This window comes from Molothrus aeneus, chromosome 1 (genome assembly GCF_037042795.1).
Source record: "Molothrus aeneus isolate 106 chromosome 1, BPBGC_Maene_1.0, whole genome shotgun sequence".
NCBI classification, from domain to species: Eukaryota; Metazoa; Chordata; class Aves; order Passeriformes; family Icteridae; genus Molothrus; species Molothrus aeneus.
In genome coordinates, this window is record NC_089646.1 from 23232729 (window position 1) to 23247381 (window position 14653).

Genomic DNA, 14653 nt, shown 5'->3' on the forward strand with positions numbered 1-14653 from the left:
TGTGTTTCAGGCTGAGCTGTGTGAACCATGCAGAAGATCTAGCTTCCAAACTACTTCAGTGTTTCCCAAAGAACAGATTGTCAGCACAGGCAGCTCTGAGCCACGAGTACTTCAGTGATCTGCCCCCACGGCTATGGGAGTTAACTGATAGTGAGTATAACCACCTCCAAATGGATCAGAAACAAAGATTCTAGTTCAGGCAGATGCATGTGTGTATGCTAGCCTCCACATACAGACAGCCTCATGGACACACACAGCCACACACAAAATACGTGACTGCAATTGTGTAGATTGGAATTACGTAGTTAGCTTGGACAAAATGGATTCTTTTTTTTTTTTGCTATCTCTGCTCTGCAGTCTGCAGCCTGCTATCTTTGTATTTGATTATGTGTGGAGCCAATAGAATTCTCTGAATTGTCATAAGCAAAAGGAAAAATGCAATTTACATATTTAGTGCTTTTCACTTATAACATACAGTAATTCTTAACTAGCTGCAGCACACAGGATAAAAATCAAGCTGTGTTTGATTCACAGAATCTCTGTGTGTTCTAACAGTAGCCTTCTTTAAGAAAGGACTTGGCATTCAGAAGTCTGGGAAACACAAAGTAAACAATCAGTTAATTTGCTGAATTAACTGTACAAAGAGGATAGCAGATGATATTCTTAGCTAAGAATGCTTTCACTATTTTCATACATCCTTTTGCTTCCTTTATTAAACAGAATGCATTCCAGTTGGCTTGGCAGAAGCGTTCCTATCATAACGTATGCTGCCAATTATCTTTTTAGTAATTTAAAATAATTTATATTATATGTCTGCATGTTGTTTTTCATCATTAAAAGCACACAGCTATTTATTCTAGGGAAAAAAATAGTATCATGAATGATATTTTTTATTCAGAGAAGATTCTATTATTATAAAAAGGTTTCACAAGGGAATAACAGTCGGCATTTTGCTTGAACTCAATAGGGTGAAGAGACGCTTGCATTACAGCATTGTATGTTCTTTTCTGTTTTCAAACATGCATCCATTAGCAAAATATCTATATCCAGTACCTCAAGGCAGAAAGTTCAGAGATGCAACAATGTGTGTAACTATGGCTGATTTAAAAGTTTGCTTCTAAAAACCAAGCTCTCCTTTTGAATATTCATCCACAGTAGAATTTGTTTACAGTCGTGTCGGTACAAAAACTTTTGTCTTCCTAAAGTTTATCTTTTCCATCCTCAACAGCTGTAGTAGTCACATTTTGAGCTGGTTCTGTACTTGGCTGTCCAAGTACCTATTCCCAGCTCTGCTCTAAAGAGCACTCTCCCATTTTTAGAATATGAAGATTAAACCAAAATATCACCAATAATTTATGTCCATCACTGTCACAGACTGTGTTCTGCCACTGCAAAAAGATTCCCAGTTTCCTTCTCTGCCATGGTGACCCAGCACTCAGTTTGCTGGCTGTGGTACTTGATAAGCAGAAAATTTAAATGTTCAGTGTAAGTTAAGGCAGCTGCTGTTGAAAGTCTGCCTTTGCAGAAACTGATGCAGAGATTCTTTTCTTCAGAACTAATGAAACATCAAGAATGCCAGTTCATTTATCCAATTTCCACCAAATGGAAAACAAAAATCACTCTGCAGTGGTGACATCTCAATCCTTATGACTGTGTGATTTAGTCTAGCCAGGATTTTGAATTCTGAATTCTGCAGTAGCACTTTTCTGTTAATATGGACTTATTACCCACTTGCCACTTAGTTTATCAGACAGTGGTTAAATCCAGTTCTATCAGTGAAGTAAATGCCTACACATTATCACTCTGCAGCAGGCTGCCAACAGAGACAGTCTTGTCCTAGTCATTAACAAGCACAATGTATGCAGAACACCAGAGGGGAATTAAAACCACAAAAAATACCTCAGGGTGGTATTTTTAATATGAGAATTTAATTTGTAATTTCACAGATTAAGAATTTTGGCTGCATTAATCCTTTTATCAGCTCACAGCAGGTTATTTGCAGAAGCATAACCATAAGGCGATATTCATTGGCAGAAACACGTCTTTGCATAACGTTAAACATCAGGAGCAGTGAAACCTTTTGAAGGGGGGAGAATAAAGATGAAAAATCATTATATTTTAAAGCAAGGTTCTTCTAAATGCCTCCAGTAAAATTTTGAGTTACAGAAAGACTATTTCTGTGTCTAGGAGATAATCATTATGAAGCATAAATCCACATGCAAGAAAGGACAATCCCAGTATCAAATACTACAATCATTTCTATTTAGTATGACTTGGATATACTTGTAAACATATTTACAAAACAAAGAAGTCAATACTTTGGAGAGTTGAGAAAATGTTTACTGTGTAGTGAAATTACCAGTTTTTGTGATTCTAGTTCTTTTTGCTAATATTTTACATCAAGAAACACTATTGATAGTTAATTAAATATAGTTATAAACATATTGAGTCTTTATGTAGAAAAAAATTAGTGCTTTCTAATTTGGACACCACCAGCGATTTTGCAAATCTCTGTAGTGAGTAGTATTCATCGTGGAATATATTTTTGTCTAATGCTGAATTGTAAACTTTGGGATTTAGCACTTAAAACAAGGGAAAGACTCATATGTGGGTAGAAAAGCAAATGGGGTGAATCAGTCAAGTGATTTTCTATCAGAAAATTGTTTCCTCAGAATCACAATATTTCACAACAGTATGGTGATTCTGCCTACACTGAAAAAGTAAAAATGAAGTGTTTGACTTTCTATTCTGGTTTTGACCTTTAGTACTATGTATTTGTATTCTCTGTAATACTTTACAGTATATTTTTTATTAGGGTTTATTTTAAAAATGTGTGCAAAGTTAGTTTATGTGAAAAGCACAATTTTGCTTGTCTTACTTGGTTCAGATTCAAGTCAAGGCATAATTTCAGTTGGGTTGGAAGTTCAATTTCCAGATAAGCTCTGTCTAAAAGGTAGCCACTTTCAGTTTTTAAAAATAGTACATTAAAAACATAAGAGCAATGCAGTTCTGCTAAAAACACCTTGTCTAGGAATACAATGCAATTTATGATGCAGCATAGCTTTCATTCATCTGAAAATTGAGCAGTAATCTGTAGATGAATCCCTTTTACTAAATATGGGTACTTGTTATTTTCTATTTTAAAAAAAATCATTCCTCCTGCTTTTCTACTTTTATATTTGAGAGCTCATATTCATTTATTTGCATAAAATATCTGTCATTAACAATGTGTGTCACCGAGGATAACAGAATAAGAAATGCAAGTTGAGATGTCAAACTGCAGTGGGAAGGTCTGTGCCTAAAGCAATAGCCAGGTCTTTTAAAGACATATAGATGAAAAAAGTAGTTCCAGAAATTTACAGATATGCCAGTTGTTAGTGCAAAAAAGAAAACTCTAATGGCCCTGATTAGTTCTTTAGCATTTCCCTATGGAATCATGCAGTGGCAGCTCTCATGAGGACATTGTTCAATGGAGGTTTGTTTTCAGGATATATTAAAAGCCATTGATTTTTCCTCATCAGACTGAGGCATCCTAAGTAAAAATGAGTTTTCATATTATCAATATGTTAGTTCTTAACCATTTGCATTTGGACTGTGATTATTATCATCATGTGTCCCAATAACTGGTTGCTTGGTGTGACATTGAAGTCATCAAGGTTTTTCTAGCCCATGAAAAAGGGAATTGCTTCATGCAAAAGATTTTTGAGTTCTTGGGATATTTTTGACAAGCCTAGTTGTCTTTGGTAATTCAAAAAAAGAAAGTCAAACTAGTTCAGTTCTACTGATTCTGAAGATGTAATATGTGATATCAAATTATTGAAAAACCTTGCTGCATGTTTTACCTTCCTATTTCTAAGTTCTCTCAGCAGGAATTTGAAAGGGGAAGTTATTAATTGTATGGTGGTGTAGAGGACAAATAAACACACACAATTTGGAAATGGGTGTTTTTTGAAGTTGTATGCAGCTAAGAATGTTTGCACCATACAATTTCCATCATAACGCATTCAGCTTCTTTCCATTCAGATTTTGTGCAGTGCTTACTGGCAGAAATAGGTGGTATATGTATTTAATGTGTTGTGTTTATCATATATATTAAATATTTTTAAATTACTGCTTTTACTGCAAAAAGAAACCAAAGTTTCTGAACTGACACTCTTTTTTACAGTGTCTTCTATTTTTACTGTCCCGAATGTAAGATTACAGCCAGAGACTGGAGAAAGCATGAGAGCCTTTGGAAAAAACAATAGTTATGGCAAAGGTGTATCAAACAGCAAACATTGAAGAATACCTGTGTTCACAACTGATAATGCAGGTAAGAAGTGATCATTGGAAAGATATCTTTGAAAATGTTCTTCAGTTATCTTTAGAGAAACAAAATACAAAACTCAACTGCATGTCCATGTGCAGGCTGATACTCTGGTTTTGCAGTTTTACAGTCCACATGAAGAGTATAAGCACTCAGGAATGAGTGACACTGACCATTTGAAAACTGCAGAAGCTGGTGCTGGTATATTAAATAATAGTTTGCCTTTAATTTGGACTGATACTTTTTTCCCCCTGGTAAAATAGGAACAGAGAAAATACCTCTTGCAAGTTCTGTTGTTAAATTTTGGAGCAAGGAGGAGAAATTCTAGGATTTAAGGTCCCTCACAACCCTAACCATTCTATGATTCTGTTATTTAGTAGGTTGCAAGTCTTGGTAGCAGAAGGATGTTCATGATAAAGAGGTGCTGTCATGTTAGTGATTATGATCTGTGTCACTGGACCAACTAATACTAGTTTTGTTCAACCACTGTTATTCAGCAGTGAAATAGTTTGTAATATGACTTCTGGTATTTTAAGAGCAGAGCAGAACCTGGGAAGGCCAGGTGAACAGAGAGGCCACTCACCAAATTACAGCAAGGGGAAGGTGGAGTTATATCCTGGCATTAATTGTCTTCTGCCCATATGCAGCAGCCCAGTGTTTGTTGAGAGGGATTTAACACTTGGCAGACTCTTCCAGATTAGCAGTATTTCTTTATATAGCTGCTTTGCTTATTATGCTTCTCTAAATCGTTTCATACCACAGTCTTTCACGAAACACCTTAAGAGCAGATTCTTTTCATTCAAAAAATCAAGGCCTGCCTTTTTTTTTTTTTCTTGTTTGTTTTTAAAGACAAGGTTGCTTTTGCATGTTGAGGCCATTTCAACAGTTTGTTACAGAAGTTCTGGGAGCTGAGATAAATGCACATGCTGCTCATATACCTATTTGAAGATATGGTCTCCTATAAATGTAGTTGATATTCACATGATGTCTATATTTAGCTAAGTCTGCTTTATACAATATCAGACATAACTTTCTCTAATGAATTACATTTGGGTTTACTGTTGTATGCTTATGTAAAACTGGGTTTTTTAACCCTGTGATGTTGTAGAGTCTTTGCCTGACAGGCAGTAACTACTGAAAAACTGGAATGAATAGATTTCGGTGCTGACAGCCTGCCCCAGTTTTTGCACAAGCTCTTCACCAACAAACCATTTAAGATTCTCGAATGTCAGAAATGAGGCTGCCTCAGAGCAGTCTGTTTACATCCTTATTGACAAGCTAATCCCTACTTTTTCCTGGGGCTGTGTCCCTGCAGACTTCTCTTCAACCTTGTCTGTTCTAACGTGACTTATCATCCATCTAAAGTATATTTAGAATGTGCCCATCTGTGCTAAAGACCTTTTGTGTAGAAGCTTATGTACAGAATCTCCTTTCTGTTGCTTCCAAATAAATGCAATTTTTTTGTTTATAAAATACGCAATGCAATGTTTTTGCAAATGTGCATGTAAAATAGTGCAAAAGAACCATTGGATAATTCTTACTGAAATATATTTAAGCAGGTACAAATTACTGGTTTAAATTTTTATATGTGAACAGAAAGAGAAAACCAAATCTACCCTCTACTTATATCACTGTGCTGTTATGGCTGCTCAACCACAGTTTTAATACAGAATAGCATGTTCATTGTGAAAGGTCTGAAACCACTTGGCAAATGTTGTGATGTGTACATATTGATTACATTTTTCCACTGTGGCTTGGGACTTTGTTGTGTTAGGTGCTTACAGTGCAATAACATATCAGCTCCCTGCTGTAGTATTTGACTTGTGCCATGAGATGGGGACTGGCAGGTAATCCTGGAAAAGTATTAGGACCAAAGAGAGGTCCTTGTACCATGTGGAGAGCTGGAGATTAATGACATGAAACTAAAATTCATAGGGAAGTAGGAGAGCTGTGGACATGAGATATGGATTTGAGTGAGGAATTATTAGAATGGGTGGAAACCTTTAAAGGGCTGAGACTACCAAGCAAGTAGAGGTGTGAGTCAGTGTGGAAAATGAAAGGATTTGGGAAAAGAGACTGGAGTTTTGGTAATGTGAAAAGAAGATCTGGTGAATGGCAGGTGGCTGTGATTTCAAGCAGTAGAGTAGTGACTGGCAAGCAGGATGTTCAGTCAGTAAAATGGATAAGTTGTGAGTCAGTCACTCTAGCAGAAGATTAGAGCTGCAGTCAGCAGGAGCGTAGCATTAGGGAAGGGGTATTTATTACAATATATTCTCTCAGAGTCTCCATTCACAAGGCTCAGTGAAGCAAAAGGATGCATGAATAGCAAAAGGAAAGATAGCAGTAGCTCTCCAGGGCCATGAAGTTGACAGGTGAACAAGGCAAGTAGAGTTAGAGAGATGGAGGCAAACAGTACAAGATGTTAAAATGTCAGCAAGCATGATCACATAACATCCCAACTTGTGGGATAAATAAAAAATAGAAGGGGCAAATATTGCAAGGAAACAGATCTGATTATTTTAAAAAACCCAACAACCATAGCAAACAAATATTTCTGGCTTGTCTCCTGGACAAAGTAGGTACATATGTGTTTCACTCAATTTTGTGGGTTGACTTTACGCATATATAGAGGTGGCAGGGAAGTTAGGAAGGGCTGGAATTTTGAGGTATTCCAGTATCCTTCAGGAAGCTGTGAAAGAGAAAAATCTGTAGATAGGTGCTCACTAAATCCTCTAACATGTGTCTAAATGAAGGGTTTTATTTTTTTATATATTTTTATGCATTTATACATTGTAAAGGAATTTTTTAGAGAAACCCACAAAAAAGCATGAAGAAGGAACCATCTTCAACCACCTCCAGAACCTGGTACTGAAGAAAATTCTAGTCTTATGTCTTTCTTCTCTTCCTCCCTCCCCCCTAATTTCCCTGGTTTGGGGGTAAAATAGGAAATAAAATTGAGAGACCCAATAAAGGTGTTGTGCCAAATCTTTCTGTGATAAGAAGTTATCACCTCCTGCTCTTCTCTCACACACTTGCTAGATGTTACTGCCCTGATAGTGTCCCACTGAATTAAATCCATGTTTCTTTAGGGTTTGGAAGGCAAAAATATTAGGGGAGGAATGGCTGAGACATCATCTGCTGACTTTGGGAGCAACAGTCTCTAGCAGATTGGTGACGGAGAGGGACTAAAGGCAGTAAATTTGTAATTGGCTCCATCACTGATTAGAGCTGGTCTTAAGCCCTCAGAAACTGGTGCATCTCTGAGAATTTCTGCTGTCTTTAAAATACTGTAGTGCTTCAGCTGCCTGTCTACAACTCACAAATCAACTTACCACTTGAAAAAGCAGTAGCCTAGGAGATGTTAGATAACATCTGTCAGAGTTGGACTACTAATGGGGTCTTTGTAGGCCACACTGTGTCATTGTCTTGGGCTCCAAGAAGAGACAACACATTTATTCCAGGGCCCATGGGGAGAAACCTGACATTTGCACTTAGCAAGGTCAATGCTGAGGCTGCTCTCTACTGGAGAAAATTAGCAAATATGTGATAATGAGCATCACCACACACAGAAAAATCTGTCAGCACTGAATTAGATGGGGCCTTTTGACCATATATACAGATCTTTAAAGTTTTGTGATAAAGCAAAATGTTTTTATTTTGTGCCTGATGGTCTCCATTGATTTTTTTTTCTCCATGGGGAAGAAGCATCTCTGTGGAAGCATTCCTCATCTCTACATGTCTTGTTGAGTTATACTGTATATACTAAAGTCATCCATCTTTAGAGATCTGTTTTATTGAGACAAGAAACTCTAGAGCTCTGTTTTCATTTGGCTAGTGGAATACATGGCTAAAGCTTGTTCCTCTCTGGAAAGGATGAGTCAAATAGTAATTGAAAAGACAAGGCATTACCTGATACCAGATAGCACGTGATGTTTTCTTGTGGTGATTTTTAATCCCCAGTTCCCATTGGTGGGCCAGAGACACGAGATGTGTTTCTGGCCTATTGTCTGCTTCCTGGAGCCAGCAGGGACAGCTTCATTCAGGATGGTAACACCATATGCTTTTAAAGTATTTAACCTGTATTACCATAATGAGATCCCCTGGCTTTCTAAATCTCTTTGACAATTCACTGAAGCAAAACAAAAAGTGGCCTTTATTTGTATTGCTTCACCACATGCACATGCATCCCAGCAATCCTGAATGTCAGTCACAGGGTGCTGAATTCTTTCTTCTGTGTCCATTTAAGCCAGCAACTGACACCAGCCCAGCCAATCGAGGGGAGGATGGCGTCATTCAGGCCAGCTCAGCTGTGCAAAGCAGAATAAAGCTGCAGAGGTGACAGTTACCACTCTAATGGCAAAAAAGTGCTGGTTATTTGGTTGCTTATCACTGGGAGTGTTCAGCAGCACAGAATCATTATGGAAAATTACCTTTTTCTCTTTGCAAGCTAGAGGGGCGACTGTTGTTGCATCCCCATCCAAATAGTTTCATTTTTGTTTGTCATCCTCAGTTTTGCATTTATAAATTGTTTAAGAGTGTCTCTTCAGCCCTGCTGTGTGCAAACATAATTTTTGCCTGCCTTGCCCTGGTCAAGCCATAGGGAAGCTGTAGTCCAGCAGTGTGTGTGTCCAGCAGTCAGTACTGAAAAGTAATTTTCATTCACTACTCCCCTGAATTTACTCTGTTCTGGGTACCCCAATGTTGCTAAAACACTGTGGAAAACTATATACTGTGCATCTAAGTCTTCTTCTGTGCAGTTTCAGGGGATAAAACTGTAGTAATTACAGTGGAGAAAGGTCTGCATAAAAGAGAAATTCTAGACTGAGAGACTGCAGATCAGCCAGATTTTGTCACTGTTGATTTAATCAAAAGCTCAAAGTAGCCAGTAGTGCTTTATATGTGTGAAATCTCAAAATTCAGTGTAAAACCAGATTGGGAGAGAAAAGCAGAGCTATAAAAGCACAGCAGTAGCCAATTTAATTTTTTAATGCATTTTTTTAATAGATGGATTCAGATAGATGTGTATAAACAGTCATTGTGCTGCTGCAGTTGAAAAGATGGAAGCCTAAGCACTGAAGATGGGAGGTTTAAATTTCGCTTGCATCTTTTAGTGCCAGACAGTGTCTATACATGAATGTTGAGGGTCAGTTTAATTATTTAACTAATACTGGATTTGCATAAATTGGCTTTCCTGAAAAGGCTAATAAGATGCAGTTGTGGAGGGCAGCTGAAAGCAATTTGGGTTTGAGTCCCGTAATGACAGTACTAAGCAGAGTTGAAATTGTAACATCAATTTTGTAAAATGTTAAATTAGTATTAAGCTGTGAAAGATAACTGCAGAATCCAAGATATTTTTTGGCTCTCTAGTACTTTCAGTGCTATTATTTTCTTATGTTAACAACATAATGGCTTTATGAGACTGTTCCAGCTGTGCTTTACTTAATACTGAAGAATAAGATCACCACACTGCTGGAATATACCCTAAATATAACACACAAGGGAAAAACTCCAGGCATTGGTCTACATTTTCCTTGTGATATCTATTATCTTATTTCTATTGATATAAAATGAAAGTTTTAGACTGAATTTTGCCCTCTCTTCAACCATAAAGAAAATCCCCTCATATCTCTGGACTCTGCACAGTGGGGGAAATGGACTGGACTAAGCAAATAGCTGTCCAGTGCAAGGCTGTTTTTGTATAAACTGCCCATCTGACCTAAGTGACATGTGGGGACTGAGGATGGAAGAACTGTCCCTCAGGTCCCCAGGTATGCCCCAGTAAAGGAAATCCACCACCCAATCAAGGAGCTCATAAGGCTCAGACAATATGTCTGTTGGTGTTTTTGTGTCAGTACTCTAACAGGTCACCTTGTCTCGTCATGTGAAATGCAGTCACTCAATTGCACTCCTTGTAAGTAGTAGAATGCACAGTCTCTTGATTTTCTTTATAAAAAGAGTCAGTAACATAATGCACAGAGGTATGGAAAGTGAATTGGGAAGGATGGTCTCACTAAGAAAGCTGAACAGCAGTCCTGATGAAAGCCTGTCCAGCCTGGAGACTGAAAGCCCAGGAGAGCATCTATGCCTGGAAATAAGCACACTGAAACAAGTAGGCATGATCAGGATTTCTAAAATAATGGGAGTCTCTTTAGGAAAGAAGAAGGAAAGAAGGAAGCAGAACAGAGAGGGGAGGTCTTCACATTTTATTGTTACTTACTCCACTTGGTAGGACAAGTATTTAAAACCTCCATTGCTAGGAGATATTGATTTCTTCCCTGCAGTTATATACTCTATGTCATTTGGTGTGAAAGTAGTGCCTACATATTTATTGACATTAATTTTTTAAATTGTAATTTGTCATGGCCAAATCAACTTCAGAGCTGGCAGAAGGAAAACAAAGTATTACTACTATTATGGATAACTTTTTGGAAGGACAATACTGTATTTCCTTTTACTATGGCACAGTATGGAGCCTATTTTCAGTTCATTTCTAATGCATGATAACTTGCCTTCAGCACTGTGAAGATTCACTTTCAAATAATTTTTAGTGTAGAGGTTTGTAATTTTACAGTCATTTATGCGGTAGGAAAGATATTAGTGATATTTGCATGAACTCATGTGCTCAGTTGCAGTGCTGTTTGTTTGCTCATAAATTTAGGAGACAAAAGGCGGAATCCTCTGTGCCATAAGTGTGCTATATTGCATTATTAATATTAGGATAGCAAGCAATTCCCACTAGACAGTCTTTGTGGTCTGTTCATGCTTAAGAAGTGTCTGGGCATGAAAGGCCGTGTGAGTTCCAGTGGGCTGATAGTCTGGGATGACATTTGAATGCGCCGAGGACAATGTCTCGATGACAATGACTGGGAGGGAGGCAAAGGCGGGGCTCCACTCTCCCTGCTCTCCCATGGACAGTCACCTCTCCTTTAGGATTATTTCCTCACGTGACTCCTCAGTTAGGCTTTGTCTAAGAGGAATGTGGAACCACTGGAGGGGAGAAACTGAGGTTTCCAGACAAAGCAGAGGCTTCCAATGCTGACACACAGCCCATAACCCAGAGAGACAGCAAAGCTAATGAGAGGCATTGCCTCTCAGGCACCATTTGCAGCATTCAGAGTTCACAGAGCATTTTACTTTCAGCCAAATCGCAAACAAAAAGATGAAATTTTGTATTTCCATATACCAGAATATTTTCTGTGGAGGACAAGCTTTGTGGTGCCATTTTTCATCTGTAGCTTGTATTGCCTGATTATCCAGGAAATAAACAAAGTAAACCGACCACTGCAATATTGGGTATTAGGGCACCACCCATTAAAGTAAATGTGCACTGAATACCTCTAGTTGTGGGAAGATTCTTGCCTTAAAATGTAGCAATAGTTTACAAGTCAGCTAATAAATTATATTTATTTATTCTTCCCCATAAGTGGGATGAGGATGGATGTTTTTCCCACATCGTCCCAGTGTTAACTGTTAAGTCTCAGGAGGAAAACTCAAAAAATACTAAATACTCATTTAATAAAGATATCTAATGTAGAAGAATAGCCCTGGAACTGCATCTTTGGATATTTTAAGAAGTGGAAACAAAATTGGGTATTTTCATAATTTTTTGGTCTGTTATAAATTATTAATGTTGTTTTGGGCCATATATGTATTTTGAATGAGTAATTATGGGCGATCATTCTCTGCCATTAGTAACCTAGATTTTAGTTCTGTACAGCCACTTCTGCAACCCTCTTTTGATATTAATATAAAGTCTAATCATGCACTATATTTTCTGACTTTTTTATTGTAACAGTAAAATCACAACCTTTTTATTTAAGTTTTCTCCCTGAAATTTTTATTTTACAATTGCTTTTAATACCTTTCTTGTTCAGTCTGTGCATTACACGTGTACCAAAATCTTATAGTTAGTTTATAGTCTGAAGGGAAATAAAATCCACACAATTAAATCTCTCCTTGTGTGCTTGAAAGATTCAGCACTGAGTAATCTGTCACATCATAAAAGGAGCAAAATCAAAACAACTGAGTCATCATCATGACTATGCTTGGTTTCAGCCCATGAAGTGACATCTAGACTCTGCAGATACTGTATTTGTTGTTTTATGTATCTGTGTGCAAACATTTGTCGATACAGAGGTGTAAATGTTGCCAGCTTTAAATTAGGTTAAAAGTGCTATTTATGGCTTACATCAACAACAAAAAATATTCATAATCATCCCTAGGTGAAGCTTCTCATTTAACGAGCTTACAGCTCCTAATTAATTCTGTAAAGAACGCCATTTGGCAGAGCAGAATTATGAGGTTTGCATATTGATAGTGGCAGGGAAAAATATATCTGTTTTCTATTTATATGGTAAAATTAACTTCTGTTCTTTTGAAAATGGCACATCTCAGAGGTATTGCTTTCAAAATGGTCTCAGGGTGTTAAGAAAGCAGTAATAACAGCACCAGGCATTCCGTTCTGTCCTAATTTTCCCACCAGTTTTTCAATGTTTCAGCTGTCTCAGAGACTTAAAGTACTCTCATTAGGTCTCTGCAGAGGCTGCCTGCTCGCCTGCTCCATCACTCTCCCGAGCTGCCTCTCTCGCTCCCCCTCTCCCACTCTCCCCTTTTTTTCCCCTCCTGCCTTGGGAGTGACTGTGAAGATCATTTGCTGGTGTGATTGGCAGGTTAGAGCATTCGATCAGATGAGTTCCTCTTAGTGCAGGTCAAAAAGGCTGGTTAGCAGGAGCTGTCAAAAAATGCCAGCAGCATTCGAAATGGGAAATGTCATGACTTCGAGGCAGGGGGTGCCACCTGGAACAGAAAGCCCCCAGCTCATTAGCAAGTTACAGGATGCAAGCTTAACTGGAGGGAGCAGAGGAGGAAAGATAATACCCAATAGGGAAAATTATTGTGAAGTGGAATTGATTTCATGTATAATTTGTTTATCACTAGAGGGGACAAATGCTGTCCTCCTGACATGTGTGGAGGAGTGTGGACTATGAATGAAGCAATTTAGCATAATCTCCAGGTTGAGCTCTGGATTTAAAAATGCCAACTTCTTTCTTCCCAGCTGTGGAAGTGATCAGGTCATGTTGTATTAATTTAACCTGACATACTCTCAAATGGTTTATCTGGGCAATTTTAGCAATTTAACAGAACACAGCAGATATGAGCTGCATTCATTATTAACATGGGGCAGTGGTTTGTCTTCTGGATGAAGTGGGGTTGGGGGTTTACTGCAAGCTGCTGTTGTAAAAAAGACATGTTCCTCTTGCAAGTTGAATTATAAAAGGACTCATTTTTAATGCTTAGTTGGACTGCATAAAATCAGAATGCAATTTCGGTTTCATTATATAATTTTATTTCCAAGAAAACCTACATACCCTTAGAAAGTATGGATTTAAAAATAAATAAAGCATTCAGGCTTACTGTATAAATTTAATCTGAAATGAAGACTACAGGGTCTGCTGCCTATCAGGGACTTATAGAATGCACATATAAAATATCAGCATTACAAAATGCTTAGTCTTCTCCAAGATATCCTGTAGTGGTAAAATTTCAGGCAAACTCTTCATCCCAGGCAGTTTAACAAGCTCCTGGCTATTAATATTGCTAACCATTCACTTGCTTCACTGGTCTGTATTTTAGTATAAAAGGCATATTGCATATCAGTAGAAATGGCTGCATAGATTTTTCTCTTCCCCCCCCCCCCCCCCCCCCCAAGTTTTTTTCAGAAATGTTTGGAAAATAAGATGAGGTCATGGTACCTGCCAGACTGCTTTATCATGGTATCTTTGTGCAGCTTTTTGTCTAGCTCTGCTCCTCCTGAAGACAATGGGAGTATTCCATGGACTTCAATGGGAGTAGAGCTGGCTCCCTTATCAAAACTAACATAGACACAACAATACCATCTCAGACTGAGAAAATGGGACTTAAAAGCTGAAAGGGCTCCTGAGAACTATTTTTCAAACTGTATCCCTTCTTGTTAAGGAATTTTGTCTTTTATATATTAAACTCATACTTTTCTCAGAAGTTTGGAGCTCATGCTTAAGCAGTCTCTTGGTTGGGTCCTGAGGAATGTTTGCTTACTGTTCAGATCCTTGGCTTTTTTCAGCTTTCATTTTCTTCTATCAAAGTTTTTAAGTTGGTAATGGAGTAGCTAGCATTTGCTTTATTGAGTAACCACAGGCTGTTGAATTTCCCTTTCTCCACTGAATGTGAATCAGAATCAGATTTTTAAAAGGAGTTTCTTAATCAAAATATTTGTACAGAGGCTTACAAATGAGTGTTTTCTGTTTGGTATTTCATGTAAAAAGCTCAGATTAACAGCCTGATAGTTTGCAAAAAAAGAAGTTACTAAAG

At 37.8% G+C, this 14653-nt stretch overlaps 1 protein-coding gene across 5 annotated transcripts in view; it reads left to right on the plus strand.

The window, feature by feature from the left end:
* The window catches only part of CDK14 (cyclin dependent kinase 14), a 344883-nt gene that overhangs the window by 245687 nt on the left and 84543 nt on the right, over positions 1–14653 (plus strand). For all 5 annotated transcript variants that reach the window (XM_066553161.1, XM_066553153.1, XM_066553178.1 and 2 more), the window contains 2 exons: positions 11–150; positions 4166–4312. In XM_066553161.1, the coding sequence (XP_066409258.1) occupies positions 11–150; positions 4166–4281 (256 nt within the window). In that variant the 3' untranslated portion in view covers positions 4282–4312. The remainder of the gene's footprint in view (positions 1–10; positions 151–4165; positions 4313–14653) is intronic.